The sequence below is a fragment of the Lissotriton vulgaris genome, chromosome 3_1 (genome assembly GCF_964263255.1).
Source record: "Lissotriton vulgaris chromosome 3_1, aLisVul1.2, whole genome shotgun sequence".
Taxonomy (NCBI): domain Eukaryota; kingdom Metazoa; phylum Chordata; class Amphibia; order Caudata; family Salamandridae; genus Lissotriton; species Lissotriton vulgaris.
Window position 1 is genome coordinate 1,063,101,337 of NC_141689.1, and position 18,124 is coordinate 1,063,119,460.

General features: G+C 43.3%; 1 protein-coding gene across 1 annotated transcript in view; it reads right to left on the minus strand.

Annotated features, from left to right (window-relative positions):
- RIGI (RNA sensor RIG-I) overlaps positions 1-18,124 on the minus strand; it is an 818,172-nt gene that overhangs the window by 387,654 nt on the left and 412,394 nt on the right. Inside the window, exon 8 of the mRNA XM_086961483.1 lies at positions 9,121-9,274. Within this exon, the coding sequence (XP_086817609.1) occupies positions 9,121-9,274 (154 nt within the window). The remainder of the gene's footprint in view (positions 1-9,120; positions 9,275-18,124) is intronic.

The window sequence follows — 18,124 nt, forward strand, 5'->3', positions numbered from 1 at the left end:
CAAAAAAATCGAAAAAACACAGAAAAATCAGCACAATCCTATGCCCTCCATGATGTTTAAATTCAAGACACCCCACAGAAAGACTAGGCACATGCACCACTCACTACCCCTGGTGAAAAGGCCACAACAACAGCCCAAAAAAATGAAAATCACAGAAAAATCAGCACAATCCCAAGCCCTCCATGATGTTTAAATTCAAGACACCCCACAGAAAGACTAGGCCTATGCACCACTCAGTACCCCTGGGCATAAAGGTTGAAAGCTAGGCAAAATGGTTGCAGACCTAACAACACTGCCTGCATTCAAAATGGCCCCCTCCCTCCAAGCACATGGCCAGGGCCTGTAGCAGCACTCAAAATGGCCCCCACCTACATGGCCTGTCCCCATGAACACCCCAAAAAATCGAAAAACACAGAAAAATCAACACAATCCCATGCCATCCAGGCCCTCCATGATGTTTAAATTCAAGACACCCCACAGAAAGACTAGGCACATGCACCACTCACTATCCCTGGTGAAAAGGCCACAACAACAGCCCAAAAAAACGAAAATCACAGAAAAATCAGCACAATCCCAGGCCCTCCATGATGTTTAAATTCAAGACACCCCACAGAAAGACTAGGCCTATGCACCACTCAGTACCCCTGGGCATAAAGGTTGAAAGCTAGGCAAAATGGTTGCAGACCTAACAACACTGCCTGCATTCAAAATGGCCCCCTCCCTCCCAGCACATGGCCAGGCCTGTAGCAGCACTCAAAATGGCCCCCAGCCACATAGCCTGTCCCCATGAACACCCCAAAAAATCGAAAAACACAGAAAAATAAGCACAATCCCATGCCATCCAGGCCCTCCATGATGTTTAAATTCAAGACACCCCACAGAAAGACTGGGCACATGCACCACTCACTAGCCCTGGTGAAAAGGCCACAACAACAGCCCAAAAAAACGAAAATCACAGAAAGATCAGCACAATCCCAAGCCATCCAGGCTCTCCATGATGTTTTTATTAAAGAGACCCCACAGAAAGACTCAGTCCACCCACCACTGAGTACCCCTGGGCAAAAGGCCCCAACAACAGCCCAAAAATCGAAAATTACAAAATTGTAGTTGCAGCAACTGTAATGCCCCAAATAAACTTACTTGTGAAATTTCTAATCCAAAAGTGATCCAAAGAAAGTCAAAAAGACCTCAAATCCAAATATCCAGCAGCATTGGCAAAAAGTAATCCTTCCAGCTCCAGATCCAAATGAAAAGTGACCAGGAGATGGACAAAGCACTGGGAGGAGCCTGCTGGACAGGAACAGGAAGTTGGAGACTGTGGGGCACTTCCTTCCTCCCATCCCCCCCCCCCCAAAATGGACTTCTCGCAAAAAAAGTGCAGGCAAATGTCAACCTGAGGAGTTATTCAGATAAAAAATCATAATTTTCAGAAGGTTTATGCTGCTTGCTGGTGGATTTCTTGTGCAGAATTGCAAATTTTGTATTTTGGCGAGTGCGAGATTGTTGCTGCCCGCCGCATGTACGGTTTCGCGATTGCGAACTCTCGCGATACGTGATCACGGCGTACTCGCGTTGACAAACTCTCGCTGTGCAAGGTGGCGAGCGCGATGACGTAATCGCGGTCGCCAAACTCCCGCGGGATCTCGCAGCAAGATCCAAAATGGCGCAGCACTCACAAAATATTGAGAAAAACAACTCGGCAAACGCTGAATGACGGTAAGTGAACGCCGCGCGCCGCAAAATTGTATCGCCAAGGAAAAAAAATCCGCTGCGTGCGATTTTGCGGATTTTCGGTAAATTCGCGAGCGTTCGCGGATTGCGAATTTACCGAAAATCCGCAAAATCCGCGAGCGGAACGGATTTTCCGCCCATGCTTAGTAATCTGTATCTCAGTTTCCTTTGCTAATTGTGTTCCCATTTCTCTACATCCTTTCCCAGGGTGTGCCATTGTCGCCACCACCCCCCTTCCGAGACCCATGGGGTGTGGATCTTTTAATTAACAAGTGAGAATTTCGCCATTTTTATTTTTAATAAAAATGTGTGATTAGAGCTAACTTTGTTTCATATCACCACTGGCCCTGCATTTGGGCACATGGATCGCAAAAGCACGAGTGATGTGATAGTTTCTATCCTGTCAGCCGGCGATCGTGTTTTCTTTCCTCAATGCATGCCTCGAGACTGCCTGGCTCCCAGGACACCGTTTCAGGCACTAAGATAACATTATTTTTCACCATGGGCACGCATTTTGACTAGCCCAAGCACAGAATATTGAGATCAATGTTTGCAAAATACGCTCCAGTCCTAACGTTAATACTATTTCTGTTGTCTTCTTTGTGTGTTGGTCATTTCCTTTCAGACCACAGGTTCCTCACATTTCGAAGGAACCAACACTTGTTGTTTTTTTGCACTTAATTTTACACCTAACTTTTTAACTTTCACGTCCTCTGGAAAGGGTGGACCTTAGCGCGCCCACACCACCGAGGTACACAGTTACATGGTCCTGATGAAAGCCCAGTAAAATCAATACACATAAGGGCAGAAACATGTCGACCCCACTCTAAGTGGAAAATACCCAACACATTAGTTGGTAAATTTCCCGACACATATATTTTAACTAATGCCTGGCTAACCACAGAATAAAGTTTTTTGTCTGGTACAGCTTATTGGCATTTTTTAAACTCACTCTCTTTTTTCACACTATTGTCACGAAAAACCAGCTCCGCAGTAATCTGGCGTTGTAGCACACTAGGGAGGCATTCGGCTTCTCCTGGTGGGCCCGATGATGAAGCATGTCACCACCCAGGGTGGTGAGTGAGGGCTTCTCAAGAAATCCCTAAGTGACTCTCCCATAGGTTGATTTCAAATATTTCTTCTCATTTACTGTGCTTTGCGCAAATTTCCTCTGATGACACTCTTTTGTTGTTTATAATAATTACCTGGGGGACTGAGAGTGTCCTGTCTCTTCCCTCTCTCTCTAGTTGTTGTATTTGTTCTAGCAGCGCACAGCTGTGAGAGTAAAAATCAGAAACTTCTAATTGGTACGTCATCTTGTAACCAATCTCAATCTAACTATGGCGAACTTTGGTCTCACCTTTTCGGAGGAAGAGGTGGATGCACTATTAGCTGATCCCAATCTCTTTGCGGATCCGGGAATATCACAAGCCATTTCCCATACAGCAGAATGGGAGAAACTAACGGAACAGAAACGAGACCGCATAAGAACTATTTTACATGGCACCATTTTGAAACAATATTTATCAACCAACACTGCACCAAGGGGTCTTCTTGTGACCAATGCCCCACGCATATTTCTAAACGATGCTACATTTCGGAAAGAATGGGCAATGATAGCCTGGCACTGCACTCGTGACTGGCTAGTGCTTATCATAAAAACTGCATTGCATCTATCCGAAGCATTAATGGTCGAAATTCAGCAGACCGAATCGCATTTCAAAACTACGATTACTGGCTATAACAAAAAGCTGGACGAAATCAACAAGGAACTGGCAGAGTATAAATACTCTCTTATGCAATCAAAAGTAACTAAATTCCAAAAGGATCTCAAGAAATTTGAGTTCAAAACTGTATATCCTTATTCAGAACCTGATTATACTCCACCTCGGCGGGATTCCAACAAGTCAGATGATACTGACAGCAACTCTTCAAACCGTAGCAATTCCAGCAACCATGGCCACAAACAGAGAGGGCGTAGAGGCGGGAGAGGCCGATCTAATTTTCACAATCAACAATCTGGTTGGCCACAATTCGGCACACCAAGAAATGGTCCACCTCCATTCATGTTCCCGCAACATCCACCATTTCCCCTAATGGGGTGGAACCCCTACATGCAACCCCACTACCCCCAACATCAACACCAGACGCCTTTTTTAGAGAGAGGCGGGAGGGGAAGAGGAAGGAGAAGAGGGAACAACCAAAACACACAAGTGACTTGGCAAACAGAGGACCGAGTGGGTGACCACACCCGCAGCAAAACAGTGACACCGGGCACCAGTGCCCAGGGAGTCTAATTACAAATCTGTCCAATAAAACCCTAAGCCCAATGGAAAAAAAAGTCCTAGAAAGAGGACTAGGCTTTGTCCCCACAGCCAGACTGGACAAATTTAAACTCCATTGTGAGTTGTTGGAATTTTTTAGGAAACTGAAATTGAAGGCTTTCTTTGAGGCCAGAACAGTAACTGACAATGAATCTCCTGTCTTTGACACCAACTTTAGACTAAAATCTACTTTTGTTTCACCACCTCACAGCATCCCCGCAGAAATAACCGCTTTTGAACAGGCGGTTTTCAATGATATGGAATCCTTGCCTCTAACAACACCGTTCAAAAATTTCTCTGCTTTAGAATTTCAAGCATTAGAGAAACTGAAAAAGGATAAAGAAATAACAAAATCAAGCCAGCGGACAAAGGAGGGGGTATAGTAATCCAAAATACCCCAGAGTATGATAATGCATGCCGCATTCTATTGAATAACAGAACCAACTATACACTGCTCACTACAGACCCTACACCGGAACTGAAGGCACGCATCCACAGTCTTGTCAAGGATGCAGAGGAAAATGACCAGATCTCTAAACATGAAGCGGCCTTCCTTATGGCAGGTGGGAATACCATCCTCTACTTCTATACCCTGCCAAAAACACACAAGAATATAAACCCACCACCTGGACGACCGATAGTCTCCGGCATCGGTTCCGTTCTTGAACCCCTTTCAACCTTCTGCGATCACTACCTCAAACCTTTGGTAAAGAACACCTCCACGTACCTGAAGGATACAAAGAATCTACGACAATTGCTTGAACAAGTCAACTTTGCAGAACACTCTATCATTTTAGTTACACTTGACATAGAGATTCTCTATACAAGCATTCCCCAGGATGACACCCTCAGAGTCATGGAAAGAGCTTTAGACTCTATTGAGTGGAAGTACAAAACACCTAAGGAATTCATAGTCCAATGTGCCACAATGGCTTTAAAAGAAAATTATTTCGAATACCAAGGAGAACTCTACTTACAAAGCACAGGTACTTCGATGGGCAGTACCTTTGCTCCTAGCATAGTCAGACTCTATGTCCATGATTTTGAGATGAAACATATCCTGCCTAATGATAACCCTTTCCAGTCTTCCATAAAACTATGGAAAAGGTATATTGATGATATCCTGCTGATCTGGAAGGAAGATGAGACGAACCTTGAACAATTCTTAGCCTGGATCAACACTCGAGACCCCTACTTGAAATTTACCAACCACTCCAGCAAAGAATCAGTGGTATTTCTAGATGTTATCATCACAGTAAGTGGGACTGGACTAACAACAAAAACACACTACAAACCCACAGCTAAAAACAACCTGTTGGATTTCTCGAACTTTCACCCGAGACCTTTGAGGGGGAACCTACCCTACGGCCAATACCTCAGGATACAGAGGAATTGTACTGAGATCAAGGACTACAAGACCCAAGCCTCAGATCTCACTGAAAGATTGAAGTCTCGTGGTTACCCGACTAAAATCCTGGACAAAGGAAATAAACGTGCTAGAAACCAACCGCGGGAGGCCCTCCTGGAAGATACTGTTAAGGAATCCTCTGATATACCACTAACGTGAGTGACCACATATAGCTCTATCTCAGATGCCATGAAAAAATCAGTGAACAAACACTGGAAAATTATAACAAGCAACAAGAGAACCTGGGAAAAAACCCTTTTTTCCTTTAAAAAAGGTATAAGTTTAAAAGATTCCTTGGTACACACGCGCCCAAAAACTGATATGTCCAACTCCGTCAATGTAAGGTCCGTCACTAATGCATGGGGCCTACCCCCCGTGACTGGACATTTTCCCTGCGCAAATTGCAGTGTGTGTCATTTAACAACACACACCAAACAACTCTCACTGGAACCAGGAAAAATATGGATACAGAGGACACACACCAACTGTAACTCGACTAATGTTGTCTACCTGATACCATGCCCCTGTCTGAAGAGATATATAGAAATGACAACACGTAAGGTGAAGCGGATCTGCGAGCACCGTAGTAACATCAGGTGCCGCAAGTCAACAACTAAGATGAGCGAACATTTCCTCCAACAAAACCACACACCAAATGATCTCCGCTGGACAATAATTGAACAGATCACCACGGAAAGAAATACTACGAACATTCTTTTCGAGAAAGAACAACGTTGGGTGTACAGACTGGGAACCCACATCAATGGTCTGAAGGACCAAATACCTTGGTCTTCGGTCCTAAGACTTTGATGAATTCCATATGTGGACTTTTGTTCCACTGTATTTTGTACCTTTTGCTGCTTAATGCTCGTCTCCTATGAAGTGATTCTCTAATCTTTGTATCTATGAGACCAGCTTTTTCCTTAGTGATTAATGCACGACGTGGAGATGTTTAGTACATTTTCCATTTATTCATTATGAACACTGAGTGGGTGATTACAATTAATCAACACCAATACTGTGCTTTTTCTCCATACGCGTCCATACACTCTTTCCTTTGAAAGTGCCAGATCTAGCACCTTTCTCCGTAGTTCCGGTCTCCTTTTTGCTTCTTTTTAATCAATGCCTAAGTGTTTACTATAACATAAGAACATAACCTTTCCCAATCCCTATTCCGCGCTACTACATTGCGGTTATGGGGATTAAAATGCTACACTTGGCTGCCCGATGTAATTCTGCCTGTACTAGTTACTCTCTGGTAACGAGGACAACCACGCAAGCGCTTGTATTCCAAGCCTCGTTTTGATCCTTTCCAGCGATTGGAAGCCGAGATGCGAGCGTCATCTCACGCTCGCCACGCCTCGATCTGAACCAGCACTGGCAACGTCCTCGGCCTCACGCACACAGCATATCAACCCCCCTCTGCTTCCGGGCCCCCATCCACGGGGTCCGGTTGAGTATATCGCTAGGTGCTGAAGCGGGTGTTTGGTGCTGCGAGTTTAAGACCTTTTTTCGATCAGCGCCCATCTTGACCACCTCTTCGATCAGCGCTCAGCTAAGTAATCTGTATCTCAGTTTCCTTTGCTAATTGTGCTCCCATTTCTCTACATCCTTTCCCAGGGTGTGCCATTGTCGCCACCACCCCCCTCCCGAGACCCATGGGGTGTGGGTCTTCTAATTAACAAGTGAGAATTTCGCCATTTTTATTTTTAATAAAACGTGTGATTAGAGCTAACTTTGTTTCATATCACCACCGGCCCTGCATTTGGGCACATTGATTGCAAAAGCACGAGTGATGTGATAGTTTCTATCCTGTCAGCCGGCGATCGTGTTTTCTTTCCTCAATGCATGCCCCGAGACTGCCTGGCTCCCAGGACAACGTTTCAGGCACTAAGATAACATTATTTTTCACCATGGGCACGCATTTTGACTAGCCCAAGCACAGAATATTGAGATCAGTGTTTGCAAAATACTCTCCAGTCCTAACGTTAATACTATTTCTGTTGTCTTCTTTGTGTGTTTGTCATTTCCTTTCAGACCACAGGTTCCTCACATTTCGAAGGAACCAACACTTTTTCTGGTTTGTTGTTTTTTTGCACTTAATTTTACACCTAACTTTTTAACTTTCACGTCCTCTGGAAAGGGTGGGCCTTAGCGCGCCCACACCACCGAGGTACACAGTTTCATGGTCCTGATGAAAGCCCAGTAAAATCAATACACATAAGGGCAGAAACATGTCGGCCCCACTCTAAGTGGAAAATACCCAACACATTAGTTGGTAAATTTCCCAACACATATATTTTAACTAATGCCTGGCTAACCACAGAATAAAGTTTTTTATCTGGTACAGCTTATTGGCATTTTTTAAACTCACTCTCTTTTTTCACACTATTGTCACGAAAAACCAGCTCCGCAGTAATCTGGCGTTGTAGCACACTAGGGAGGCATTCGGCTTCTCCTGGTGGGCCCGATGATGAAGCATGTCACCACCCAGGGTGGTGAGGGAGGGCTTCTCAAGAAATCCCTAAGTGACTCTCCCATAGGTTGATTTCAAATATTTCTTCTCATTTACTGTGCTTTGCGCAAATTTCCTCTGATGACACTCTTTTGTTGTTTATAATAATTAATCTGATGTTGTTCATTGGGGAAGGGGGGCGGCAGTCTCTGCAGGCAATATGAGGTTTCTAGTAGTAGAGCGCATTCTAAATACAATCATTTGCTCTATTGGGGGCCAATGGACATCTTTCTAAGTTTGAGTGATATGGGTGACTTCTCTAAGTTCTAATGGAGCATAGTTACTCGATTCTGTAAACGTTGGATCTGCTGAATTTCCTTCTCCATGCTCCGCATTAGAATGTAGAACAGGAGGCAGCAGTAAACCACCATCAGAGAAACCCTTTTCTGGCTGGCTCGTCTCATCACCCTTCACTTTATAAGTGGGCTACAATTATCTAAGGGTTCTTTCAGAATTGTTGTTCCTACTACACACACAGAAAATCCTCCAAATCTCTTCTAATGGTTTGGCTCATTACTGAGGTGGTCTGTGTTTTACTTATTAAAGACATTTGGGTTCCAGATGCTCAATCACGTCACAAGTTTACCAGTGAACTTTCAATTTTCTGTTGCAATATGGGACAGATGGAACCAGCTAGCTTAGGAAGAGTCAGTACATGTGGAATATTTATCTCTCACATTTTAAAGATAGTACGATCTCACTATTTATCTTTACAATAGACAATCTGATGGGTCAATTATTAGTGGATTATATTTCCAATGGACAACATATTACTCAACAATATTCATTAAAATTGCAAGGTACATTTATATAGTAATATAAAATTATTTTTTTTAAACAGTGCTGCTCTTTCCCTGAGTCAGTGTGATGGAAGATGGCTGTATTGCAGTCTATGCTTAATTTATGCTTTTGTTGCGCCAGGAAAATGCTAAAATATTATACAATTGAGCACTGTGTTTTGTATGGAGAATGTATAACATTTTTCAGTGGTGGCTTTTCCCAGTTCCAATCTTCCCAATTTTATTTTCTTTGATTAAGTGAGCACAAAACTACATTTCTGCGTATGTCAATGTGTACATTTTGTCTTGCCTAAGCCCACAAATGCTGAGAAGGGTATTGCAAGCAGCACAATGTCCACATACCCACTGTTGTCGAAGTACTGTTTGAAGACGTTCTTCTGCTGTTCGTACACTGGCACTTTCGTAGCCAGAAAGAGGACCTTTCCCTTTTGTCCCTGGGGTTGGGTTTTGAGATGATGGTAACAAATTTCCAGGGCTACAAGGGTTTTCCCAGAACCTGTTGAATTTGAGAGAGAGAACAAAGATATATCAACCAAAATTAAAGATTTACCAACAACATTTAAATTTATTTAGCATAAAATATAAGAAAACTCATGTTCATAGGTACGAATCTGACTGTGAACACTATCATCTTACATAATTGTCATCTTAAAATATGACGCAACTGCAGTATTTAATTTGAGCCGGTGGTTGCCCATGGGTTCAACCCACACTCATATTTTGGGTCTGCCACTTGCTCTCATTATCAGATTTTAACTGAGAATAAGAGAGGGAAAACAAACTAATAAAAAAGGAGGAAAATAAACATGGAAAAAAGTCAAAAAGGGAGAAGGTAGGAACCTGCACGAGAGACATAAAGGGACAGGGTGTGTATGGTAGTGGATTAGAGAGGCATGAGGTTGATTCATGTCTGGTAGTGGATTAAAAGAGGCATCAGGTGGATTCAAGTCTGATAGTGGATTAAAGATTTAATCCAACTATCAAAATTCAATAGCTCAGGATGCACTTGACCCATTGACAGTGGAGAGGCTTCTTAGGAAGACTCCACTCACTGGCACCTTTTATTCTTCTTCTGGAAAATGTTTATGTGGGGGTGTCACCTTAGCGTTAAGAGTAGAGATGCATTTAATGCTTTCACTCACCAACCTTCGATGCAGGGAAATTTGGACTCATGTTTCCTGATTTTCTGAATTCTACTTCTTGAATTTATAGTTTTGTTCATGCTGGACCGTCTAAATAGGATACGCAGATTTGGCTTCATGCTGATTCCTTTGTATTTCCATACCCTCGTGTTAAGGTGTCTCTATGTCCAGTTATTTTTTGCTTTGTAATAAACGAACTAACCTTAAGTAGTTGTCCGTGGGTTATTATGTATCAAGGAGGACTGTTGGCTAATTGACAGTCTGTTAATGACTTTTCTCCCCTTTATACCTTCATGCTTCAAAAAATAACCATCGAAGTGTGTTCCTAGAAAGGTCTAGATCTAATGAGCCTGGCCCTTTCAATAGTTTGTATGTTTTGTTTCAATGACTGGGGTGATGCATTGCTATCTGTGGTGTGTAATCGTACTATTATAGCAAAGGTTGACGAAGAGCTTTAATTGATATTTCCTAATTTCTTTCCATGTCGGTAGTAACTACTATTTTGTGTGACTTGACCTTCCTTCCCTTTTTGACCAACAACTCCTATGGAAAGCCCATTCTAGTCTTTTTTTCTCCTTTTATCAGTAACCGTGAATAAGAGCTGTCACAGTCACCCTTTAACAAGGGTTTCCAGGAATTCACAACTGTTTTATGTATTTGACTGGTTGGTTGTCCTTTTGGAATTCGCCACTTAAGACCATTAGCAGTGCATATGGAATAGGACTTCTAGGGAGCTGCAGTGCTAGGCTTTCCACGTGTAAGATTGAGATCTGAGACAAGCGTAGGCTGCACTCTAAGAGCATATCAGATCAGTATCATGGTAAAAAGGGTGATGCAAATACTCAGTAGTTCTCAGGCTCAACAGGCCATAGTTCAGTGGAAACTCCTGTCGTGGCAGACACCCATGGGAGAAGAAGAGAAAGACAGAGAAGGTTTGGAGAAGATAGTACGAATGCCAAGATGAAGATGAAGTTTGGGAAAAGGGATTCAGAGTTAGGAAAATGTAGGGGGATCAAATGGAGGAGTAAAAGAGATTTGAGAGATTAGCTACGTGATTCTAGGAAGGATCTGCTAGGGTGAAGATATATACTAAGGGGCAAAGTTATCATTATTATTTTATGCAGCACAGGAAGCCAACTTGCTGTGCTGCGTGAAAGGGCAGGAATGTGCTGTATTTAACATTATACCTGCATTCCTGTCCTTTCCTTGCCCTGGCGCATAATGTGCTGCCTAGTGCCAAAGCAGGCCCCCTTGTGCCGTGTTGCAATTGTGCCTACATTGTAAGCAGGCGTTTTTTTGTGCAGAAAGGGACACCTTCAATTATGTTCTAGAATATTTTTCCTTATAGTTTAATGGCCAGTTAACTCCTGTAACTACGCCTCATATTTGGCTACATTCTATATACATTTGCAGCAGTGCTTAATTTGAGCCAGTGGTTTCCGCTGCTCAGCACCGGCACTTAATCATCAACACTGGCACTTTTCACGAGCACCAGTTAAGGTCACATTCATCTATGGTAGGCACAGTTTCAGTTTCTTTTTACTTTGTAGAGTTACTTAAAACCATTGCAATGCCTGTGTTAAGTAAAACCATGTATATAATATTAATTTGCAATAATAAAATTTCAGCACAATTAAAATATAAAATATTTCTGTTGCTTACAAGTTAAAAGACACAGATTTAAACATGCAAGAGCAGCCAATTTAAGTTGACTAGTCAGTGCAGCGATTGTTACTCCCCCTGTGAAAATTGATAATCCAAAGACTTCTTTGCCCCAAAGAAGCTTTAGTGACAGTTTGGCATTTTTGCTCTGGTCGCTTCAAGAAATCTGACTAGTCTGGAGTTCATTTGAGGTGATGTTGGGCCGAAGCAAGCCAAAACTGCTTGCCTCCTTGTCCGAATTCTCCTTTGATTAAAGGGTAATTTTAGCAGTTGCCTCCTTTCTTGGTGCATCTCTGTGCAAGAGCAAATGGTGTGGATGATGTCACCCTGGCAGTTTTTGCACCAACTGCATACTGTAAAAGTCTGCACCCTTTTCCATGGTGGAAGATGCTGCATGCTTGGTATCACTCCAAGTCGTAGCTTTAGGAATTTTAATTTCTATGCTTTTGGATAGCCCAGGTTAAAATATTGTTGCGGGGCTAGAATCTTGTAAGAATTCAGGGTCATCCAGGCATGTACTCTGAATGAAAAGGCAGCTTTATCCTCCACCAGTGACTGTTTTTTCAGCGACTTCCAGACTAATTTCTTCATAGTTGAATAATGGCACTGTGAATTCCATAGGGGCAATAAACCTGTGTTTGCAAGTGCCTCATGAAGATACAATCTTGCGGGTGAATTCTCCCTCTGTTGGCGATCTTGCCACAGGAGGTAGTTTAATGAGTTAGGGGTTGATGTTCTAATTATATTCAAACAGTTGATGTATGCTCCATATCTGGCCCGGGTTTGCTTTAACAGGCCAAACTCCAGTCCAAGTTGCACCGGGGAGGTATAGTTCGGGAGGCTAAACATAGTTCTGTATGCTTTTACAAGTGTTTTATCCAAAAGATTGGTATCTCTTCCTCGCAGAGCTTCACTACCATAGGTGATTGTAAGTAGAATTTTAGCCCGTGCTACTGTTAGAAGAGGGCTCAGCGTAGGGCCCAGCAGTTTGGCTGATAAACTTTTCATGGTTAAAGCAACGATCATCCCTTTCCTTTTGATCTCTTCTTGTTGGCGGGTAAATGATCCTTCTTTATCTAAGTGGACACCCATATACTTATAAGTCTCCGCTGGTTCAATATGTGTGCCGCCCAGGTGCTATAGGTACCTCTTTTTTCGTTTGCTGTTAATTGTCATGGTCCTGGTTTTGTTTAAGTTTATTGTCAGGCTGTTTTCTTCTGCGTAGACCTGCAGTCCGTTAAGAAGATGTTGCAAGCCAACAATCGTATGACTATGCAGGACTACGTCGTTCGCGTATAGTAATTTGGACAAAGTGGTACCCCCCAGTCTGGGCACGTGGGAGTTACATGTGTTAAGTGTCTGTGGTAAGTCTGACATAAATAAGTTGAATAAAATAGGTGCCAGCACACAGCCCTATTTAAGTCCTTTGTTTTAACTTTTCTTGAGAGATGAGACCCTGATCATAATTTCACCTGTACCCAGGTATCGGTATGTAAAAGCATTATCATTGATAAAAGGATGTTTGGGATGCCCCATCTGGCTAGCTGATTCCACAGTTTAGGCCTCTCCGCGTTGTCAAATGCGGCGCTGAAGTCGATAAAACAGAAATGCAGCTGTGTTTTCCTCGATTTTGCTGTGTCCATTATCAGCGAGATTGCCAGGATGTTAGAAATCTTGCCAGAGTTTTTTCAGAAGCCTGTCTGATTTAGCAGGATTATTTCATTATTTTCTGCCCAGGTTGTTAGTTCATCTAGCAGTATTTTAGCAAAATATTTGGCCTCTTTATCGATCAGTGCGACTAGCTGATAATTGGCTGGCAAGGCCTTACTGCCGCTTTTGTGGATTGGAATGATTGTTGAACCTTTCCATGAGTCTGGAATGGTGCCCAGTCGTCTTACATCCAGAAATAGTGGATGGAGTATGTTTGCCCATTCTTCCGGCCTTTTTATAAAGACTGCAGGCGAGATTCTATTTGGGCCCAGCACTCCTTCCTCTCTTCCCTTCCTGATCTGTTTCTTGATTGTTAGATGCTCAGTGCCGTTTGACCTTTCCTCCTGATGATGGATTATGACAGGAGATTTGAATGTCACTTGACATTGGTCGGCTGGCAGCGGAGCAGTCAGGGAAATTGTTGATGCCTCTTTCCCTTCTTCCAAGGTTGGTATAATGTTCGTCAGAGTCTGCTCTGCTCTGCTCCAGTTTGGGCAGACTATTGCTTTGACTGTTAAAGTAGGAGTTTATGTAGCTTGCCCAGGTTTCCTCCAGAATGTAGGAAGTAAGTCCCCCATGATGCGGGTGAATAATTGTATTTACTGATTTCCAAAAGTGATCACTGGCGTTATGCTTTAAATTGTTCCTAGAGTTTTGCCCAGGAGTCCTGTTCGTGGTTATTGTTGATGTTGCATTTCAGCTTCTTTAGTTGAGTTCTTTGTTGCCGCAGGGATGAAAGGAGTAGAATATTCCCTGGATTGTGACGCAGAGATCTTATGGAGCCATTTATCATTCTCTTAAGGGTTTTTATTTGCGTTTTTCGGCCTTGGTTATCTTTTTCTCTTGTGCAGGCACCGGAAAACTCCTCATTTTTATGTCCTCAGCTTTTTAAGTTTCTGAGGTTAATGGTTTGTATCAGGTTCTTTTCAAGCAGTTGTGCGAGTAAAAGATTGATTGCTGTATCTGATAAGGATTCAATGCTTTCTGACGTATACTTGATCCTCTAATAATTTATCGTAAAGTTTGAGTCTAAATGTGGAGCAGGTTGAATGCTAGGCGGGGCTGTTGCCGATAAAATAATCTCTTGTGGACGGTGATCGTTGTCCCCCTTGTCACCCATTCTGAAGCTTGTTACATGTGTAAACAGTGAGAGACTAACAAACGTATAGTCTAAAAGCAAGCTTGTTAGTTCAGTGTAGTAGCTTGCCACTGGAGGAGTATCGCTGGCTGTTCTTCCGTTAAGGACCCTAAGATTTAGATGTTCTAATTCTTCCAAAAGGAATCTGTTTTCCTTGTTATGCTTCCCATGCGTAAAGGTTCCTTGTGTTGGTATGTTGTAATTTGAGAATTGGAGGCAAACTTCCTTTGCTTTGTATGATCCCATTAGATATTGATTCAGGTCCCCCGATAATATAGGGTTTGGAATTTTGGCGTTGCCTATATAAGAAGTTATTTGATCGGTTAACTTTGCTGAGTCACTTGCTGTCCGTTTTGGGTGAATATATGTGTTAAAAAGAGTTACTTTGTTTTAAGCCCCTGCCATGGAGAGAGTAAGTTTAACTGCTAAAGCTACCTCTGTCTCCGGGCCAGTTACCGATTATGGTAGGCACAGGGAGATTGAGTGATTTGCCCAGAATCACAGGACTTTGAGTCAATGGCTCCTCAGCTCCGAAGTAGGAAGCTCTGGCCATTACACCACATCCTCTCCCCACTTTCATGGTTAGTAGTTTGTTCTGTTTTTACAAATTAACCACTGATTTGAAGTCATTCTGGACATTGCTACACCTGGTGAAGGTCCACCAGTCCTGCTTTGGAGATCTACCATGGATGGGGCATCCCCTTCAGCAAGGGCGTGTACCCTTGTGATTTATGGTGCACTCAGGGTGGACTTTGAGTTACCTTTACTGACCGATATCGTTAGGCACATTTGAATCATCATGTGTCGCAGTACTTAGCTGATTGCCGAGGCAACTGTGCTTTGGTGCATGTTCATAAACTGTGCTCACATGTGACTGTTCACGAAAGTAGCACACAGGCAGCAGTGCATGGGTCTACTGTATGGTGTGCAGAGCATATGCAAGTAGGTGGTTCGCCAGCATACAGGATGAACATTTTCAAGTGGGTCTACTCTACACAGTCCTGCAAGATAGTGTCTCATGTCACATGATCTGAATTGACATAGTTAACTTACATGGATTTATTTGCAACTACAACACCACTGTAGGTGTTTTAACACGTTATGCAGTGCTGGGAGGAGTGCAAGAATGTACTGACAAATGTTTGGTGCTTCATTTCTGCAAGATAAGCGTAGTACAATTTCTTTGGGAGTTGAGGACTTTCTTCTTAGGGTCGATTACGATGTTAGGAAATGCTCAGACAGTTCGATTTGGTCGAATATGATTCAGAACCCGCCATTCCGACCGACTCGGACATGTTTCCCAACGAGTGATTATGATGGCTGGGAAGCATTCGAACTGTCCGCCTCGGTTTCGAAAGGCATTGGGAGTAACTGAGTCGATTGGAGGGGAATCGCAGCTGTCTACGGAGCGCGTTTCCAGCCGAGCTATAAGGATGTCAGATTCGGACAGTCTTTCCAAATTGTTTGTTCCAAAATGAATCGGCTGTCGGAATCTAACTTTAGGGGCCCGTAGCAGGCACCTATTCACCCAGGACCCTCCGAATGCGGTTTGTGAGATACCCATGCGCCCCTCATTCAGACCATGCACAGTGCCGCATGGACCATGGGGTGCCCACCACAGGGTGCACAATTCTTCTCAACCACTCCTTTCTTCAATTCGGAGCCTGTGTATTCAGTCAGAACACAGGTTCCCATTGAAGTCAATGGGAGTCTGAATTAATGATATCTGCAAGCATCCGGATGCATCCATATCACACGGTCAGACTCCCCCGATCCGAGTCGTTCAGAAAGCATTCCGGAACTGATTTTGGCAGAATGCTTTCCTGGTGACATCATATCAGACCCCTCAGTGTGTTGATACCTGGGCCCTTATTTACAGGGATTTGGCGCAGAGCAGCACAACAAGTCATCCTCCTGTGCTTCCCTATGTCAAAGTGAAAGGATCGGAATGCACTGCATTTATGCAGTACAGTGCACTCCGGTCTTTTCTCCCTCTGCTGGTGCTGTTTCGGCTGCCTAGTGCTAACACAGGCACCCTTGCACCATAGTGCAAGGGTGCTTGAGTTGTATGCAGGATTGTTTTTTTGAAGGAAGGGCAGCTGCACAAAATCAATCCTGAGAGGTGTATTTCTCTTATTGTGTATGCTGCAGAATACAGCACACTTGGAAAGAGGAAATAACGAGGAGAAAAAAAGCAATTTCTTATTACGCCTCACCTCGATAGGCGTAAGAATTTGGAACTTTGCCAGGTTTACATGAACGAGTGCAGAGTAAGTCAACGCAGCACTTTGCACTGTCTTGTCTCACTCCATGTCTATACCCAAAAGCACACATAGTGGCTTTGCGTGGAATCACAGATATGATTTTGTAAGCTATGCTGCTGAAGCGTCACAAGAAGTGACACTCTGGTGGCACAGGGGGCTCGTAAATATGCCCTGAGTGTATGTTCCTTTACCACTGTGGCAGCTGCAAGCATGTCACAACCTCCACTGTGTCTGTACTAAGTTGGGGAACCATTCCTGTCAAGGAAACAATGACGCAAACAGTTTTTTCACTAATTGCAATCCTGTGGAAACAGTTTCTCCATCATAGAAACAAGGGGTGCTCTTGCTCAGTTTGTTAGCTGAAAGTAGACATATTTATAACAGCATTCCTGAGAGAAGGGTGGAAGAGGGAGAGATTGATGCTATAGATATCTTCCACATGTTGTTGTCAATGCTGGAGAGGCAAATTTCACGACTGGTGAACACAGTGTTACAAAGGCATAAATTGTTTTCCGGGCTGCAAAGAAAGAAAGAGAAGGTGGGGAACTAAATTGCAGCACCAAGAAGGTCATTCTGTGAATCTAGGCTGCTGACCAAAAGAAAACAAGTATATGAGATCAGTTGGTAAGGTACATCCATAATTCTCATATTTATAATATTTAGGAGAAGATACTTACTGAAAATGTCCATGCAGAAGTAGAGCATACATTAGCATGTGTGAAGGTCAGAAAAGGGTGAGGCAAGGAGGGGATCTGTGATAAAATGGGGAGGAGTGTGGAAGTTGTATAGGTGTGAAAAAAGCTGACCAGAGCAAACATTGGCCAGAGAGAATCAAGGAGTAGATGTTATAGGTGTGGCAACCAGTGCTTAATTTGTAAAAAGAACAAGAGCCAATGCCCTTGTCAGGAGACCACTGCAGTTTACACCACCCATTGCCTTTCCCAGCGCTGCTAATGGCAGTACCAACACAAGGAGTAGTTTATGTCCTGTAACTCCAGTTCTGTAGTAGGGGTATCTCTGTTATAGTCATAATCTAGTGAATAGTCCCGCCCATGTGCGTGGACCCGGGAGCAATCAAAAATTATCTCGTAAGGTGTGGAAAAATGCAGAACTGCACAGACACTTAAGAGAGAATTAAAGACAGTTAATGCAGCCTATATCACCAGGCTACACTGTCCAGTACTTCAATTAGAAATTCCACCAAAAAATCCACAAACAGCAAAGCCTGTCCAGATTTCCCTTGCTTTAGCAGCAAAAACCCTCTGGAATGATAGAGAGGAAGACATGGACAGACAAGCCCCATAGGCTGCCATTATGTGGCTCAGAACAGGATACTGTGCCTTTAAGATAACTTTCCAGAACTTCACAGTATCCCAGAATGCACTGCAGGTCCCTTTTACTTTCAGTTCTTTTTGAAGGCGTAACACGCC